Here is an 18,426-nt window from a genome sequence, read left to right as displayed (position 1 = left end):
TGCTGCTGGGCCTGCTGTGTTCATCCAGCTTCACACTTTGTTATCTTGGATTCTCCAACATCTGCAGTTCCCATTATCTCTCCCCAGAACATTATCCGGGTTATAACAGATAATTGGACAATTGCCTCCCTATCAAATCTAATTGAATGCTCACTTTTGATGTGTGGGACCACAATAACAAAATAGCAAATGAGGACCAAAAAATATTGGTAAAAAAGTATTTAATTATGTGCGGCATTCTGGAAGATGTAGCAATTACTCTTGAATGTTCATTGGCCCAAAATGCTTTGGGTGTTAACCATTGTTCAGCTGTTTGTGCCTAAGTCATAGGCTTAAGGGTTCAAATCAGGCTTCAGATATTTGTGTACAAAATCCTCCTCTTACACCCCAATGCTTTTCTGAAGGAATGCTGCTTGGACATGTCATCCAGATGGAAAGCTAATCTGAAACATCTGCTGACTCAGATAGGGATTAAAGATCTAATTTTCTAAAAAGGAGAGGAGCTGTCCTTTGTGTACTTGCCAATATGTGTCCCTCAGTCACATTACAAAACCAGATTCTACGTTATTATAGTACTGTTGGTGGGAATTTATAGAAAAGACAATGTTTCCTGTATAACAAAAGTAATTATACCTCAAATATACTTCATCAGCTGGATTACACTTTGGGAACATCCTGTGCTTGTCAAGGCACTCTTGTGGTGCAGTGGTAATGTCCCTATGCCTGGATTGGGAGTCCCCTGTTCAAATCTCCCCCGCTGCAGAGGTGTGCAATAACATCTCTGAAAAGAATGATGAGGAAAAATAGGCTAAATAAAACTTGTTTTATAAATGTACATTTGTTTTAACTTTTAGTCAAATATATTAGTTTTGATGTGGAGGTGCTGGTGCTGGACTGGGATGGACAAGGTCAGAGATCGCACGACACAAGAATTTTCTTTTACTGAGAAATTCTGTGCCTGAGATTACCTCTGTCACTAACATCTGAAGGACTGAGGCTCTGAAAGCTTGTGTTTTCAAATAAACTTGTTGGGCTATAACTTGGTGTCGAGTGATTTCTGAACATTTTCGTTTTGAGCAGTGTCTTAACATCAAGGTCTAGTAATGGAGTCAGACAGATCTACAGCACAAAAAAACCCCTTTGGCCCATCAAGTCTGTGCTGATCGAAAACAACTGCCTAGCTCTTCTAATCCATTATCCAGGACTTGGCCCATAGTTAAGAGATAATGGGAACTGCAGATGCTGGAGAAACCAAGATAACAAAGTGTGGAGCTGGATGAACACAGCAGGCCAAGCAGCATCTCAAGAGCACCTCCTGCTGCTTGGCCTGCTGTGTTCATCCAGCTTCACACTTTGTTATCTTGGCCCATAGCCTTGACATTACAAGCACACATCTAAATATGTCTCCAATGTGCTGAAGTTTCAGTCTTTACCACTCTTACAGGCTGTGAGTTCTAGACTTCCACCAACCTCTGGGAAAAGAAAGATTTTTCTGGCATTTCATGTAGACCTCCTCCCCTTTACCTTAAATCCATGCCTCCTGGTCATTGATCCTTCCTCCAACAGGAAAAGTTTCTGAGATAATGGGAACTGCAGATGCTGGAGATTCCAAGATAATAAAATGTGAGGCTGGATGAACACAGCAGGCCAAGCAGCATCTCAGGAGGAAAAGTTTCTTCCTGTGTACCCTATGTAGGGTCATCATAATCTTATACAACTCAATCATGATTCCCCCTCCCCACTATTGTCCTCTGCTCCAAGGAAATCAACTCCGGTCTGTCCAACCTCCCTTCATAAGCAAAACAGTGTCGCCCAGCCTCCCACCTATATCCCCACGTAACCAGCCATGGTGCAGTGTCTTGTCGTCTCATTAATAGCGGTCTGAACAGCACACACAGCAGATGCTGGCACTGCACTGAAATGGTTACAGTCACAAGAATGTTTGGTTTAGTTTTCGAGGATCCACATTAAAATGTTCAGTATTGTGACTGGGTTGTCCCAGGGTAATCTCTGTAAAGTGGTGACGACACAGCAGGGATTCCAGTGATCACTATCATTACGCCCTAATTGGAGGGCTCATTACAAAAGGCAAGCCGCTAATATGTATTCTATGTAAAATAAACTGGTGCCACATTTGGCAGTGTCTTGTTATTTTCATTTCAGTCATTTTAGATTCTTCAAGAACTGTATACAAAGACGCAAACAGCAGCATTTGGTCAGAGCTCTTATGGATGTTTGTGGTTTTAACTCTAGGTCTTCAATTTTACATAAATTTCTGAAGTAAATTTGGAGTGGATTATTTAACAACTCAAATTTACCTTGGATGGCAACACTTTGATTTATTTGTTTTGCAAGTGACAAATTTTGCACATGGCCGCATCAGATAGTCACAGAACAGAAGAAAGCCATTTGGCCCATCAGATTCATGCTAATTTCTGAAAGAGCGATTCGGACAGTGCCACTCCCTTGTTGTTTCCCAGTGGACTTGTGTATGTTCCCCCAACTGGTTATTTATCCAACTCTCTTTCCAAACGCACAATTGAATCTGCCTCCAACAAACTCTCAGGCTGTGCCCCTTAGGTCTCTTTTAAATCTTTCCCTTCTCACCTTAAGCCTCGAGTTTTGGACTTCCCCTACCCTGGGGTTAAAACTGTGGCTATTCAAAGAAGCCCCCTTGAAGATCCAGAACAACAAGGTGTGGAGCTGGATGAACTAGCAGGCCAAGCAGAAAAAACGGGTTTTTCTGAAGAAGGGTCTAGACCTGAAACGTCAGTTTTTCTGCCCCTCTGTTGCTGCTTGGCCTGCTGTGTTCATCCAGCTCTACACCTCGTTGTCTCAGATTCTCCAGCATCGGCTGTCCCTGCTACCTCTTGAAGCTCCAGAATATACCTTTCACCTTTGGCTCATAACCTCACTTGAGGCACAGTAGGAACATCAAAGATCTTGCCAACTGAAAGTTAACACAAATTTTCTGATACTTGGACAAATGAGGAGAGGCTGAATATAGTCTTCAGTGAAAATTTTCCATTCAGAGAGCAGCAAACATTATAATGTACTTCAACGCTTTCTCCCAGATTTTCTATTTCTCAGCTCTAATTATTTGACTGAATTTTAAGATTTTTGTCTTACAGCTGTACTTATTTTATGGAAATATTTTACCTTACCCAATAAACTTGATTTAATAACCCCATTTCCCTCAGTCCAGGATTCACCATTTTATAGTAGGTGATAGTCAAAATGGACATATCGCATTTCCCATGCTTTTGTTTCGATTTCCTTTAATCCTGTGATACACCTTTGTTCTCACGCACCAGCACTTTAGCTTCTCCATTTGTTAGGTATCCTTCCAGTATTTCTACCACTCCCAGGCATTTTTGAAACATTTGTCTCTGTTGCAAAAGTAAAGAAACTGTTGTAAAGTGAAAGGTTGTGTAGATATACCCAGACTAACCTTAACCAGTTTGCATTAACCTCTTTTAGTTCAGGCTTATGACTCTGTGAGATAGACAGAGTCAGGTGAATGTCCAACACAACTTTATTCAACACCATATCAACACCATTAGAGGAAAAATAATATTCATCAGACTCTGCTATTGTACTTTAATCAAGCCTATCAAACTGACTTACACCTGAAGAAGGAGCAAGACTCCGAAAGCTTGTGTCTTCAATTAAATCTGTCGGACTATAACCTGGTGTCGTGTGATTTTTTGACCTTGTCCACCACAGTCCAACTCCAGCACCTCCACATCACATCAATATCTTAACAGGACTCTTCAGGGAACAGTCTTAAATCTCAGTCTATACACTCCTGATACATGTTTCCAAGGATTTATTACACCCTACCCACAGGTCCCTACCACTGCATTTGAAGTGTTTGCATGAAAGGAGTTGGTTGGATGGTTGGTTTGTGAAGCAGTGTGTGTTGCCAACAGCAAGGGTTCAACTCCCAACAATGGGCTGATGTTACCATGAAGGATTTTGAAATTCTTCCCTCACCTGAGGCATGGCAGCCCTCAGGTCAAATCACCACCAGTTGTCTCTGTCTCTCTCTCTCTCTCTCTCTCTCTGTAATGAGAAAGAGCCCTATGGTTTGGTAAGACTATGATGACTCACACATTAAAGGATTGATATTACCCATCTTCCGGTTAGGGAAGCTAAACCACCTTCCTTGCATTCTGATGATGTAAGTATGTACGCTCCATTGATGAGCTGAAGGCATACTACAACAAAGACTTTTGTAGGCAGAACCCAACTCTCTTCAATCCCACTGTTAATCTCAAAGAGTTCCAGTGTTGCCCTGATCTTACCCATCAGGTCCCTGTGGAAAGAAATGGGTCTGCAGGGGGCTTGACAGGTTGGATGTTGAGAAGATGTTTCTACTAGTTTGGGTGGCACGGTGGCTCAGTGGTTAGCACTGCAGCCTCACAGCGCCAGGGACCCAGGTTCTAATCCAGCCTTGGGCGACTGTCTGTGTGGAGTTTGCACATTCTCCCTGCGTCTGCGTGGGTTTCTCCAGGTGCTCCGGTTTCCTCCCACAGTCCAAAGATGTGCAGGTTAGGTGGATCGGCCATGCTAAATTTCCCGTAGTGTTCAGGGGTGTGTGGGTTATGGGGGATGGGTCTGGATGGCACACTTCAAGTGGTGGTGTGGACTTTTTGGGCCAAAGAGCCTGTTTCCACACTGTAGGGAATCTAATCTAGTGGAGGAGTCTCAAACTGGGGACACTGTTACAGAATAAGGCAAATTCATTTAAAAATGAGAAGCGAAGGAATTTTATCTCTCAGAGGAGGTGAATGTCTGGAATTCTCTACCTCAGAGAATTGCGGGAATGAGATCTCTGAAAGTATTTGGAGAGGTGGTAGATAGGATTTTGAAATCTTGGGGAATTGAGAGCTCAGATGACTGAGCATGAAAGAGGAGTTGAGGCTGGAGCAGATCAGCCATCATCTTATAGAATCAGGGACAGCATTGCAAGGCTGAACGGCCTTTCTTGCCTGTATTTCTTATGTTCTGTAATCTTTCCTCCCGAGTGCATTTGTTGTGCAGCATTCCTCTTTAGTTTTCAGATTACTTAGAAAGTTAATAAAACATAACCTACAAACCTTATAATCACTGGGACTGAAATCAGTCGTGTTCCTCGAACCAGCAGCTAAGGCAAAACAGTGAATATTCCATATTTACCTTCAGAATTTCTTTAAAACAAGCCAAATGAGTGTGTGTGTTCCCAATCTCAAAACCAGGAAGCATCTTGCTGATGCCTCTTCACATTTTGTGCAGTGGTTTCACAAAGAAAAAGCCATTCACACAGAGTCACAGAGCTCTATTCCGTTATAGTGCAGACCATCCATTTTAAACCAAAGGTGATATTTACAATGTGCTTAAGTGTATTACGTTCTTGATCTTGACAAAATAATCTTGGCATGCAATTTCCACTGAGAAAATACTGTTGCAGAAGCTGCAGTTCCTCATTCTATTCTAATGACAGCCCCAGTGATGGAAATAACTTCATGAATTCAAGAATAGAGCTGCGCAGGGGGAGGCCATTCAACCCGCTATACCTCTGTCAGCTGTTTCAAAGACTAGTACAATCTACTCCAAACACCCCACTATTTTTCTTCTTTTACCAGCTGCTTAAAAGGCTAAAATGTGGTCCTTTAACCAGCATTGCCTAAAAGCCCTTGGCATGTCTGTCTGCAACATACACACTCATAATCTTGAATTTAAATCACCGACTCCCCAGATCTCTCTCTGTTGATTATCATGCTGTAGAATTAAAAACCCCATCTCCTATTATCTTCTCAATCTGACTCCCATTCCAGGTAATCTCCTTATACACAGTTAATCATGAATCAAAATGAGATTGTCAGAACAGTGCCTTCACGCACCTCCCATCCACTGGTCCACGTTCTATCTCCTTTCCATGACCAATACTAAATTAAGATTTTAATTTCTGATATCCATCAATGATCCTGCTGTCCTACTTGCTAAATCTATTTTTAATTTTTTTGCCTACTTTCCTGCTATACTGGTGTAAGACATCAGAACTCGCTGGGCAGAGATAGCGAATAAGGATATATATTAAAACAAAGATAAGTAATAAGAACAGTGACAGGTATAAATTGGGGATAACAGGAAATAAGTGTCAATTCTATACAGAAATTAAATTTTGTAATACTCATGCACAACAGTCAGTCGATGCCAAAAAAATGGCATTACATTTCTTTCATGTGATGTTTTGATGTGGGAGTCATTTCTCTTTAGGAATATTGTGCTATTTGTAGATGTGAAGTATTCCAATTTGATGGAATACCAGTTGCATGCTGGAAACTCAGAGAAGGCATTACCTGATGGTGTGTTCAGTGATTTGACTGACCTGTGTTTGATTATCTTGTCTAACTTACATTGACTGTACTTGATGATTAAGCGCAGGTGGAGTCTCCAGGTCGTAAATTAAACAGAAGCTTCTGGAATGACTGAGAAGACAGTACTCTGTGTATAGAAATATCACCATTGCTGAAATACTTAAGCATAGCAAATGAATCATTGCAGACTTAGAAGCGTTGTTATCACTGCGTTGCCCTGAGGTAAATCAGATAAATAAAACTGACAACAAACTGGCACATACACAGCTAATAATACTGACAATGCCTGAGGATAGACTCTACTATATTCAGTTGCTGCTCAAGCTTCACTAAGGTCTACTGCAGGATTCCAGCAAACCTCAGTGTGAGCCGAAAGAACAATACCTCTTTTTCTGCTTGGGGACCCTGCAGCCCTCTAGACTCAATATCAAGTTCAATAATTTTAGCACCTGAATTCCCCCATGCCCTAGGCCCCTACCCCACACACCAGGCCTTGTTATCACAAAGCCTGCCATTACGCACTACCTCTTGTTAGTCACTAACAGCCCCCATTAATAGCTATTCACCTTCCTATCCAGGTAGCTACCCACTCCTTTGACTGCCCAACTGTTCTTCTGTCTCTTGGGCTCTATTCCTAACCATCCTTTACTCCTTACCCCTCCCCCCACCCCATATTGTGCATATAAACCAACATTTTCCTGCTCGTAATGGTTTTAAGGAAAGGCTAACAGACCCGCAATGTTAACTTTTATTTCTCTTTACAGATACTGCCAGACCTGCTGAGTTTTTCCGGCAACTTCTGTTTGTATTCACCAAGAGTGCAACTGCTTTGAGAAACTTTTTCTGTCATTTTGAATAGTAGTTTGCTTTCTATTTTCCTGCTAAAATAAGCAAGTTCACAGTTAGATGTTAAATTCCATCTGCGAATGCTTAGCCCACTTGACCTGTTTATATCCCTTTGCAGAGTCTGCACCTCCTCTTGACAACTTATTTTCCTAACTATCTTTAGCAAATTGAGATACCGTATTTTCAGTCCCTTTCATCTAAACTATTGATATAAATTGCAAAAGTTCAGGCACAGCAGTGATCCCTGGGATACTTCACTTTGACAGCTCTCCAACTTGAATATGATCCATTTAACCCCACTTCCTCCTTACTGACAGCCTCTATCCTCTATCCATGCTAATATGTTACTCTCTGGACAAGGTGCTCTTATCTTGCGTAGCAGCCTTTGGTGCGGGACCTTATCAGTGCCTATTACACCACATCGACCAGTTTCCCACTATCTACTGTGAATGCCATTTTGTCATAGCATTAATTAGAGCCTGACCTTTTCACCTACTATCCCAGTTCACCTTAGCTAGCTCTGTCTTCATACCCTTGTAATTATCTTTGTTTAGATTTAAACATAAACTTTGGACTCACTTCTTCCTTTCAAACTGAACATGAAATTCTATTCTGTTCTGATCACTGTCAACAAGAGGTTTCTTTTCCTAGGTGTTATTCATTAACCCCGTCTCATTCCTGGCTAGATTTAGAACACACTGCTCTAAGATTTTGTTCCAAAGCACACCATGATTTCATTTCCCAAGTTATCTTTAGCAATCTAATTTTCCTAACATACCTTCCAATGAAAGATGCCCATGTTTATTGTGGTCCATTTCTTTCGTGCCTCATTTATTTCTTCATGTATACTCTGTTGTATAGTATAACTACAGCTAAAGGGCCTATAAACTGCTCCCACAAGTGGCCTCTTAACATATACTATTTCTTATCTCTACCCAAACTGATTCCATATCTTAACCTTTAAAGTCAAGATCATTCCTCAATACTAAACTAATGTCATCCTTAATTAATAGATCCACCCCACCAATTTTTTCTTACCTTCTGCCATTCCAATACATTGACTACAACATTAAGGTCCTAGCCTCTATTATCTTTGAACAATGTCTCTTCCATGTCTATTAGTACATGCTTATGTATTTCCATCTGTGCTAACAATTCATTTCTTTCACTGTAAATGCTACCTCCATTCAGATTCTCTGCTACACATTAACCAATTTACATACTCTGGCCTTTCCTGCTCATGTATTCTTATCTTTGTGTGTTATGTCTCTTCTAGTCACTCTCCAGTAATACCACCCTTTGCTCCAATGGCAATGACTGGGACTGAACTTCAGCTCTACTCTATTAGTTTCTCTTTGTTTTGCCATATTTCCCCGCATTTGATCCCTTCCCATCACCACTTCCTTTGGGTCTGTTTACCCCTGCTGTATTTGAGGAGACAGACATATGATTCCCATTACTGGCTAGGTCAAGATCACATGCTTAGAATTGACGAGGAGATTCTACAGTTTCCCTTGTGTCTCCCACCATGTGTCTCACTGGATATGTTTGATCTGGGGCAGGAGAACTGAAAGACTTGCATTTATACAGCCACTGTTATTACCTCAGGACATCCTAAAGAGTTTGGCAAAGAAGTACATGTGATGTGCAGTCACTATGGTAACGTAGGAAGCATTATAATTTGCTACTGAATGGCAATTCATCGTATTGCTATTTTAATCTAACACAGCCATTCATTTTCATTGAAGGCAGAAGCTGTGTTGTCAAGTCATAGATGTATCTGAAATCTCTGCTAACCCAGAACAATGCCTAACTTTCATTTAACATACACTCCCTCTTTGTTCTCAAGTTGGTTGCTTTGTGTTCATCCACAGTGAGCTGGATTTACCATACTATCCAGCCAGTGCGCAGAGCAAAGTCTTTCTGAAACTGCTGGCATTTTTTCTGGATATTGGCGCCCTCATGTAAACTAGTAAAACTGCAGTCATGGCGACTGACTATTGACATTATTCTGAGGGTCTACATTGCGTCTTACCAATGGTCCTAGAAAACAGTCAGATGGCGAAAGCATTAACTGAATGTAGAAATTCAGGAGGATAGTCTAGATGGAGATCATGATCTGGGCATGGAAGAGATTTACATTGTTAAGGGGAATTATTGGAGCCAAATGTCACCTTTGTTTGTGTTATCATTCTAAGAGGAACTTTTGTTTTAAGAAGTCAACATGCAAATAAGCCAAGTACCCAGTAATTGAGGCATGATCATAGGTTCTCTGCAGTGTAGCACTCATGGGATAGGCTGCATCTGGATTGTATATATATTCCAAGTTGTGTATATTAGTTTACTATTAATAAACCAACAAGAGTTTTCATGCAAACCAAATCAGCGTGCTTCAATTGTGTTGCATTTAAATAACACAAATATATTATTCTTCTCTTCTGTACCACAGGGGGATGAGGAGGCCAAGTCACTGAATATATTCAAGCAAGAGATAGATAATTTTTCAGATTAAAAAGGCATAGGGAGAAAACAGGAAAACGGTGCACTCAAGTTCGAACAACAGATATAATAGCCGCTGCATCCAGGGACACTGCAGGACAGGATCTGGGACTTGGCTCAATCGCACATTAAACCTTTAAAGGGATATCATGCCAAACATAATAACCTTCACTAATTGCTAATAGCAACTTGGAAAAGGGAATCTGATTACTATTTGAGGGGAAGGAATTGACAAGAATATATGGAAAAAGCAGAGAAGTGGCTTTAATTGGAAGACTATTCAAAACAGCACGGATTTGATGGGCCAAATGGCCTCCCTCTCAGGGGCTTCTGGGAAAGAGTAAAGCAGTGGAGTTGCAGTTGGAGAGAATAGTCACAGGCATGAGGGGCTGAATGATCTCATTCTTTCGTGTAGTCCGTGCTGTGTTTTTAAATGCAGCCATGCAGAAATACAATTACAGAAGAGTGACAGGATGAAATGAAGAAAGAGAGATAGAAAAAGAAAGCAGTCAGTTAGTAAAACCCAGGAAAGGAGTTTCGGTTGTAATTACATTCCCATTGTAGCAAAAAACATAACCTTTCTCCGCCATTATCATGACCTAGCTTTTACATTACCAAAACATTCAAGTAGCAATCACTAATTCCTTCTTTCCTTTAGGGAAATATTTTCATCTTATCTGCTGCCTAGACTGATCTGATTTCTGTTGCCATTTGTTTTGCAGAGTTACTCTCTCATTACTTATTCATCATGGTGGCTTGGCTCTGTAGAATCTCAACTTCCGTCCTTCGCTTCCAATTCTGATCCTTTGTTTTTGTCCTTTTAACAGCAACGGAACTCAGCTCATGCTTTAAACCCAACTCTAACTGGAACATTGTTAAGGCACTAGGAATCCAGCCCTGTAGATTGAATGGAGCTGGTTTTATATTTTGAGTTTGCCAGTTCAATCGTGCATTAAGAATTGGAAAATAACAATGCACGTTCATTATTTAAGGTAGGATTGAAAACAGATAATTTTCACCGAAGGTTATCTAGACACACATGATGCATCAACCTCTTCTGTCTACAGGATATTTGGAATTGGTCAGTGGTCTTCACAGTAATGGACGGTGGTTTAAGATTTGCCCCCTTAAAGGAATCTCTACACCACATCAACACTCTGCAAAAGCAGGAGAATCTCAAAATGACATGAAGAGTGCTTCCAGCTGCTTCAGATGCCTCCTGCATCATTTTAAATGCTCTGCAAGCATTCCAGTTTCCCAGAATTCGGCACTGAATCAACCTTCTGGATGATTTTGAAATGCAGTCATTGTTGTCAGAAACGTGGCACATAATTTTCATGCAGCTAACACCCACAGAGAAATGATGGTGGCCAGTTAATCAGACTTTGTGTTGTCGATTAATATTTGTCAGGACGCTGTAGGGCATTGTCTGCCAAGAGGAAGGCTCAAGAACCAATCACATAGCAGATTTCTCACAGACAACAAGCTAGAAAGTAAAGTGCACAAATTGTTCATAACTTCTTGAATCATTTTAATAAGACCAAAGTAAAGATTGGGACATTCAAGTAGGATTACCATTGAAGATCAAATACCACAAGCTGATGTTTTAAAAAAATTATTTGAAAGATCTGTGCATTTTTTAATCTTAATAGAGGAATTCAATATTCTCAGAATATAAAATTAAATTTTCAGTGCCAGAGAAGTTGTTCATAAGGAATTATGATTTAGTACATTTGTAAAAACCTTGCTCCACCTCATTTAACAAAATGCAGCTCTCTCAGGCTTTTGCCGTGAGATCAGAAAACAAAGATTTCTGAAGATTTCCATTTGGAAGGACATCAGCCGCCATTCCTTATGAAGCTGGGAATCACTGACATAAACCTCTGCATTTCCACATGCAGTTGCGCACATGCAGATGTACAGGAGTTACTGTCAGTTTCTCAATTCTGATGACTGTGAATGTTGACAATTCCTCTGCCAATATAATGCAAAATCCAGGCTGACATTTCTTTGTTCCCCCAGGGCTGATCAGGAGAACCCAAAAGGAATATTCTGCTGAAATCGTGATGATTGCTATCAGCACAAATATATAATACCACCCATCACACAGGTGTGACATTCAAAGTTGGCACCTTGAACAATTATTCCTGACAGTCTAGTCTAACGCCTGTTCTCAGATATGAAATATATTCTCTACTTTGGGGCTTGGGATCACTTCTTTCAAAAGGAAATCAATACACACAATTACAAGCAGCTCTCTGTTGCTGACCTCATGGCACTTTTCTCCTTCGCGTTTGCATTACTCTACATCAGCTCCTTCAAGCATTAAATTGTAGACTAAGTCACTGTCCCATTTCCTCTAAATCACGAATGTTGTAAAGATAAGCAAAGCATTCCTCGCACACATCTGTATTTTCAGTGGCTCAGATTTTATCACCAGTAGGGAAGCAACAATGCTCCATCGCTGTGGCCCCGATTCCCCTTTTCCTTCTGCCAATTCGAATCTGTCGCCAGGTCAAAGGAAGGCCCACGTGTCCAGCAACAGTAATGTCTTCAAGCAGGGCTAGTAGCAGCCAATCGCACAGGTACATTCTCACAGTCAGCCAACCAGTCAGTTAACATCATGGCACCAAGTTTCACCTTTTAATTCTTACATTTTGCAGATGGCAGAATAAATGATTGATGCATGCACATAAGATTTAGGGAGAACCTAAAAGATCATATACAATCAGAAAATTTTAAATTATATGGGATTTATCATAATTTAGAAAGCTAGCATTCAACAGATAGAGTTTTCAGGGTCATCGCAGGTGTCTTTCAGTAGTAATGAAATTAACACACAGTTACAAATCCATTTACAGCTCACTGAAAAGGGTGTAGCTGTTTCAGTGATTTTACAATTCCGAAAAAGAGTCATGCTGGACTCAAAATGCTAACTATGTTTCTCTTTCCATAGACATCTCTGCTGAGTTTTTTCCAACAATTCCTGTTATTTTTAACTCAGGTCTCCAGCATCCACAATTCTTTTTTTCATTTATTATTTCATGGGATGAGGGCGTTGCTGACCAAACAGCATTTGTTGTCCATCCCTAACTACCCAGAGAGCAGTTCAAATTCAACCACATTGCTACGGGTCTGGAGTCACGTGTAGGCCAGACTAGGTAAGGATGGCAGTTTCCTTCCCTAAAGAGCATTAGTGAAACAGATGGTTTTTTTTTTGCCTTGACAATTGACTCATGGTCATCATTAGATTCTTAATTCCAGACACTTTATGGAATCTGCCATCTGCCGTGGCAGGATTTGAACCCAGGTCCCCAGGATGTTATCTGGCTCAACAGTCGAGCTATAATACCACTAGGCCATTGCCCCCACCATAGTGTCTAGATTCTGACTAAATATGAGAACAAGTAATGGAAAGAAACAAGTTATGCACTCTGGAGAACTTGCTGAACCTCTTTCATCAAACGCCTAAAGTAGAATCAGCATATTACAGCTTTCTTTTTTTAAAAAATTAGCTTTGGATTTAATTCTATACAGGCGAGGCTGCTTTCATTAATATGATGTTGTGATTTCAAGTGATTCTGCCAAAAGTGTGATGATGGGACACCGTTAACTGCAATCACAACTGATCAGGGCCATCATCAGTGCTTAACTGCTGCTGGAGTGGTCTGCAGTTGCTCCTCAAAGTAGAGAAGTTGGTCAACTTCAAAACAGTCACTTGGTTTAGCTCCCAACTTCTCCAGATGTCCCTTGACCTCTGCCTCTTTGATGCCATGCCTCCTTGCCACCTTCAGGTAATCGTAAACCCTTTGAAACACATCTGCTTCCAGTTTCTGAGTGGCTGCCCTAAAACACAAAATAAACACCGACTATTAAATTACTGAAGCCCCGGTGCATTGTAGCAGGTATTCACAGAGCAGACAGATGAATAGATGTAAGCAGTTAAAGTATTTAACCTCAACAGAACCCTGGATAAGCACCATTCATCAGGCAGACTGCCGTAAGTCTCTTGGGAATGATTGTTTTCTTCGAAGCTCAGTGAAATCACTTGTGGACTCACCCTGCATCAAACAGAATGGCAAGGATTCCAGAAAGAAGGAGGCCATTCAGCTCAGTTCACTTGCCCAGAGGAGTGCAGCTCCAACAATACTCAATGCAGAACAATGCAGCTAGCCTCATTAGCAGACACGTCTAAAAACAGTTACTCCCTCCACCATCAACACTCTGTAGCAACAGTGTGCACAAGCTATGCCACTGCTACTTCATAATATTCCATCACTAATTCATATCCATTCCCATTTTACGATTCAGCCAACAAATCTTCATTGAAATTTGAAAGGTTTTTGGTAAATATTTGCCAAAGTGTGACTTTCTTTAACCATGGACAATCCTAAGAGGTCTGGAGTGCTATTGAGGAAAAGTGCTATTCTGTGGAATTTCTGCCTCTCAGTGTTAGTTTATCAGTTCACACTACATGCTTGAAAGAAGGCCCGAAAAGTCAGCCTTCCTGGTCCTATGATGCTGCTTGGCCTGCTGTGTTCATCCAGCTCTACAACTTGCTATCTCTGCACTCATATAATGTTCAATTCACCTTTTAATCTTGTAAGATGAATTCCACTACAGTAGCCATTCTGTATTAACCTTTATCTTATTTACAGAGTAATTTGAATAATTTAAAATATCTCTGCTCTAAACAACTTATCCATTAGCACTTTTCCACTAGCTCTGCAGAAAATCACCCAGATCTCTTAGACAGCACCTTCCAAACTGATCACAATGCCACCTAGGCACCAGAAACAGAAGCAACACCACCTACATGTTCTCCCTCCAAGCCACACACCATCCTGACTTGGAAATATTTCACTGTTCCTTCAGTGCCATTGGGTCAGTCTCCTGGAATTCTCTCTCTAACAACATTGTAGGTGTTCCTATACAAAATGGGCTGCAGAGGTTCAAGAAGGCAGCTCCCCACTGCCTTCTGCAGGGTAACTAGAGGCAGGCAATAAATGAGAGGTCCAGCACATGTTCTGCCCAGCCAGCAACACCCACGCTGCATGAATGAATCAGAAAGGAGTTAGTGTGTGTTGCCATGACGATTGTGATTTAGAGTTCTTGTTTGTACATTGGAGAGACTGCTAGCCTTGTATCTGCTCACAGTACATTACCTGAAATGCAGGCCCCTTATCTATGATGAACTGCTGTCAGGCTCTGGGATGTTTTGCAAACTCTTCTGTTGACACGATTATACATTGCTCTATCCTCTGTCAGTACATCTCTCAGCAGGAGAAACTATTCCCTTTCCTCACTGTCTCACACATGACAGCTAAGATCACTGCTACAACATTACTGTCCATCACTATCTTCTAACCATTCCTATTCTACTATGCACGCAACAAATCTACATCAAAATCTGATTTGGATTAATTCCTGGTGTATCCAGGTAGTAATGAGCTGACTCACAGCAAAAAGTCCTCATGTAACATCTTCTTCTGTTTCTTTCTTGAAAGGTCTTTGGCAAGTATTTGCCAAAGCGTGACTTTCTCTAACCACAGGCAATCCAAAGAAGTCTATCTCAGCTTGAACAGAGAAACAAACTGTTGGTGTTAGTCTAATCCACACGCCAGACCTCCAGCCAGCTGAGCTAACCAACGCCACCCTCTTAAACAGAAACAGAAGTTGTTGGAAAAGCTCAGCAGGTCTGGCAGCATCTGTGAAGGAAAAAACAGAGTTAATGTTTCGGGTCCAGTGACCCTTCCACGGGGCTTAACCCTCCCACCCTCTTAAACATTTGATGCAAATGCGAGCTATGGCCTACAGCAACCTGCAATCTATCAGGAGACTCATAAATACTAAACTCAACAAGCCTCTAGTTAGTGGAAATGTTTCAATCAGTCAGCCTCATCAGAGTTCAAATCCATCTCTTGCTATTACAATCACATCCTTGTGGTAGCAACACTTCCTCATCACTGCCTCTTTTTTTCTCTTTTGAACTCAAAGAAAATGAGATGCTAATGAATAAGTTGCAATAGAAGAAAGATATTTTAAATTATTCAAATTACTCTGTAAATAAGACACAGGTTAACGTTGAAAGGCTGCTACTGTGGAATTCATCTTACAGGATTAAAATGTGAATTGATGATAATATGAATGTACATCTTTTGAGTAAGCAGCGCTAACAGATAAGCCAACACTGAGAAGCAGAAATTCCACAGAACAGCACTTCTGTTCAATAGTACTCCTTGCAGATTCTAATGTTGTGTCGCTAGCAGCATTTCACAAGAGCAGGGGTAAAGAGACACCAGCCCCAATGGCACTGAGTTTTCACACTGGGTCTGCATAGCACATGGTGATGTTGAACTAAAACCAGAGACTGCATACAAAAGGGATCAAAATGTTAGCCTTTAGAATTTTGTCTTGAAAGATCAGCACCTCGTGAAGGGAGTGGGTAATGGTAGCTTTTCTTAATGGTTTTTCTCAGGTTCAGATCAATAAATTTGGACTGGGTTGGAAGAATATTAACAACAAGAGGTTGTTTGCTCAACATCAGTTCACTATTGTCTTGAGGAATTAAACCTTTTCTTTCTCATAAGTCAATACTGGCCAATCCTAATCGAACCTGCCATAAATAATTTGTAATATGTCTTTTTATTATTAAAGATCCTTGATCAAGATCTAAACATAGCTATAAGGGTTTTTACTGCATTCACTGCAACCATTTGCAACATTGGTTTTTAAGTTGTGAAATTTTGCACAATGTATAGATTGAAACAGGAATCTAAATCATGTTACAATTTTAGTTTACTGCAATAAATGTTCATAAAGAGTGTGTTGCTAATGTTGAACTCCCTCTCCACCCATTCCCAATCACTGATGACTCAACACCAATTCCAATCCTAATCCCAACTGCATTCAACTCCTGAACCCAGGAGGAGACGCAGCCTTTGAAAATATCCACGATGCCGCAGGAAGGGAGGTGGTTACTGTATATGTACCAGCTTATGGTTAGGTAGTTTAGTGCTAACATCATCTTTCATTTACTGGAGCTCAGAACCTAATTGGTACAGAAAACACTAATGAGCCTTTACAAGAAGATTAAAATAGGACACAGGTTATTACACGAGAGCAATCATGTAGAAGTTAAATTAGTAAGTTCAATATTGTTGTTAAAACAATCAGGAGTGCTCACTCCTCAAACCCTGTCCACCAGCTACAAAGCACAAGTCAGGAGTGTGATGGAATACTTCCCACTTGCCTGGATGGGTGCAGCCCCAACAACACTCAAGAAGCTTGACATCATCCAGGCCAAAGCAGCTGCTTGATTGGCACCACATCTACAAGCATCCACTCCCTACACCATCAATGCTCAGTAGCAGCAGTGTGTACCATGCACACGGTGCACTGCAGAAATTCACCAAACATCCTCAAACAGCACCTTCCAAACCCACAACCACTTCCATCTAGAAGGACAAGGGCAGCAGATACATGGGAACACCATCACCCTCAAGATCCTTTCCAAGTCACTCACCATCCTGATTTGGAAATATATCACCATTCCTGCACTGTCACTGGGTCAAACTCCTGGAATTCCCTGCCTAATAGCATTGTGGGTCAACCCACCGCTGGAGGAATGCAGCGGTTCAAGAAGGCAGCTCGCCACCACCTTCCCAAGGGCAACTAGGGATGGGCAATAAATGCTGACCAGCCAGCGTCGCCAAATCCCACAAAATGAATAGAAAAAAATATATAGATCTTCCCACACAAAGATCCTACTAGATTCTGGCTTCCTTCACTAAATCCTTATACATAAAAAAAATCAAATAACCCCTACAGGTAGGTCATTTGGCCCACCAAGTCCACATCAAAACTCCAAACAGCATCTCACTCAGAACCCCCACTATCCCTGCATTTCTCATGGCTAATCCACCTAGTCTGCATATCTCTGGACTGTCGGAGGAAATCCATGCAGACATGAGGACAGCATGCAAACTCCACACACGCAGCCACCTGAGAGTGGAATCGAACCTAAGTCCCTGGTGCTATGAAGCAGCAGTGCAAACCACTGTGCCACCCAATGAAATTATTAGATTGGACAGTGTTTAATGCAGCCTCCGATATTAACCCTTTCAGAACCGTTACCTTACACAATGATGGTGAGGAACTTTAAAGAGACAGGAGTGCCCAAAAAGCAAGTTTCCTTTGATGAGGCCTAAACACTTGGAGGCTTTCACTCGGGTCTCTATTTCCATTCAGACAAATGCAGGGGACATCCAATACCTAATCCTGCCCAATACTCTACCACAGAGGGAGGTTCCAGACAGCAACCGAAAGAGCTGTCTATGGGGATGGAATAAGGAAAGGACAGCCAGAGGCTATCCTAGTATGGGCAGGCAAACAGTGAGGAGAAGGCATCAAGATCAGGTGAGTAAGGCAGCGGCTGAGTAGATCCATCCTGCTGCAGAGATCCTGGCTGATTTCAGCTACCATCACAAAGTCAACTCCAGCTCACTGCGCTGCAACATGTTACAGCCTCCACACATGTCACGCTGGGGGCTTTCCTCCAACAAACAGGTCTAAGAGTTAAAGACAAGGATTTGCTGACAGAGACGAACACAGACAGGAACACTCATTTCAACAGGTAGAGGCAGGAATGACAACCCTTGACACCTAGGCTGCATTCAACCAAGTGTGGCATCAAGGAGCCCTGGCAGAACTGGAATCA

The 18,426-nt window shown here is 41.4% G+C and overlaps 1 protein-coding gene across 3 annotated transcripts in view; it reads right to left on the bottom strand.

The window, feature by feature from the left end:
- Positions 1–11,310: 11,310 nt before the first annotated feature.
- nek11 (NIMA-related kinase 11) overlaps positions 11,311–18,426 on the bottom strand; it is a 259,421-nt gene continuing 252,305 nt past the window's right edge. For all 3 annotated transcript variants that reach the window (XM_048560290.2, XM_048560280.2, XM_059652020.1), the window contains exon 16: positions 11,311–13,553. In XM_048560290.2, the coding sequence (XP_048416247.2) occupies positions 13,349–13,553 (205 nt within the window). In that variant the 3' untranslated portion in view covers positions 11,311–13,348. The remainder of the gene's footprint in view (positions 13,554–18,426) is intronic.

Source organism: Stegostoma tigrinum, chromosome 2, assembly GCF_030684315.1.
Source record: "Stegostoma tigrinum isolate sSteTig4 chromosome 2, sSteTig4.hap1, whole genome shotgun sequence".
Classification (NCBI taxonomy): Eukaryota; Metazoa; Chordata; class Chondrichthyes; order Orectolobiformes; family Stegostomatidae; genus Stegostoma; species Stegostoma tigrinum.
The sequence above is the reverse complement of the archived record's forward strand: the minus strand, read 5'-3'. Positions and strand labels throughout refer to the sequence as shown.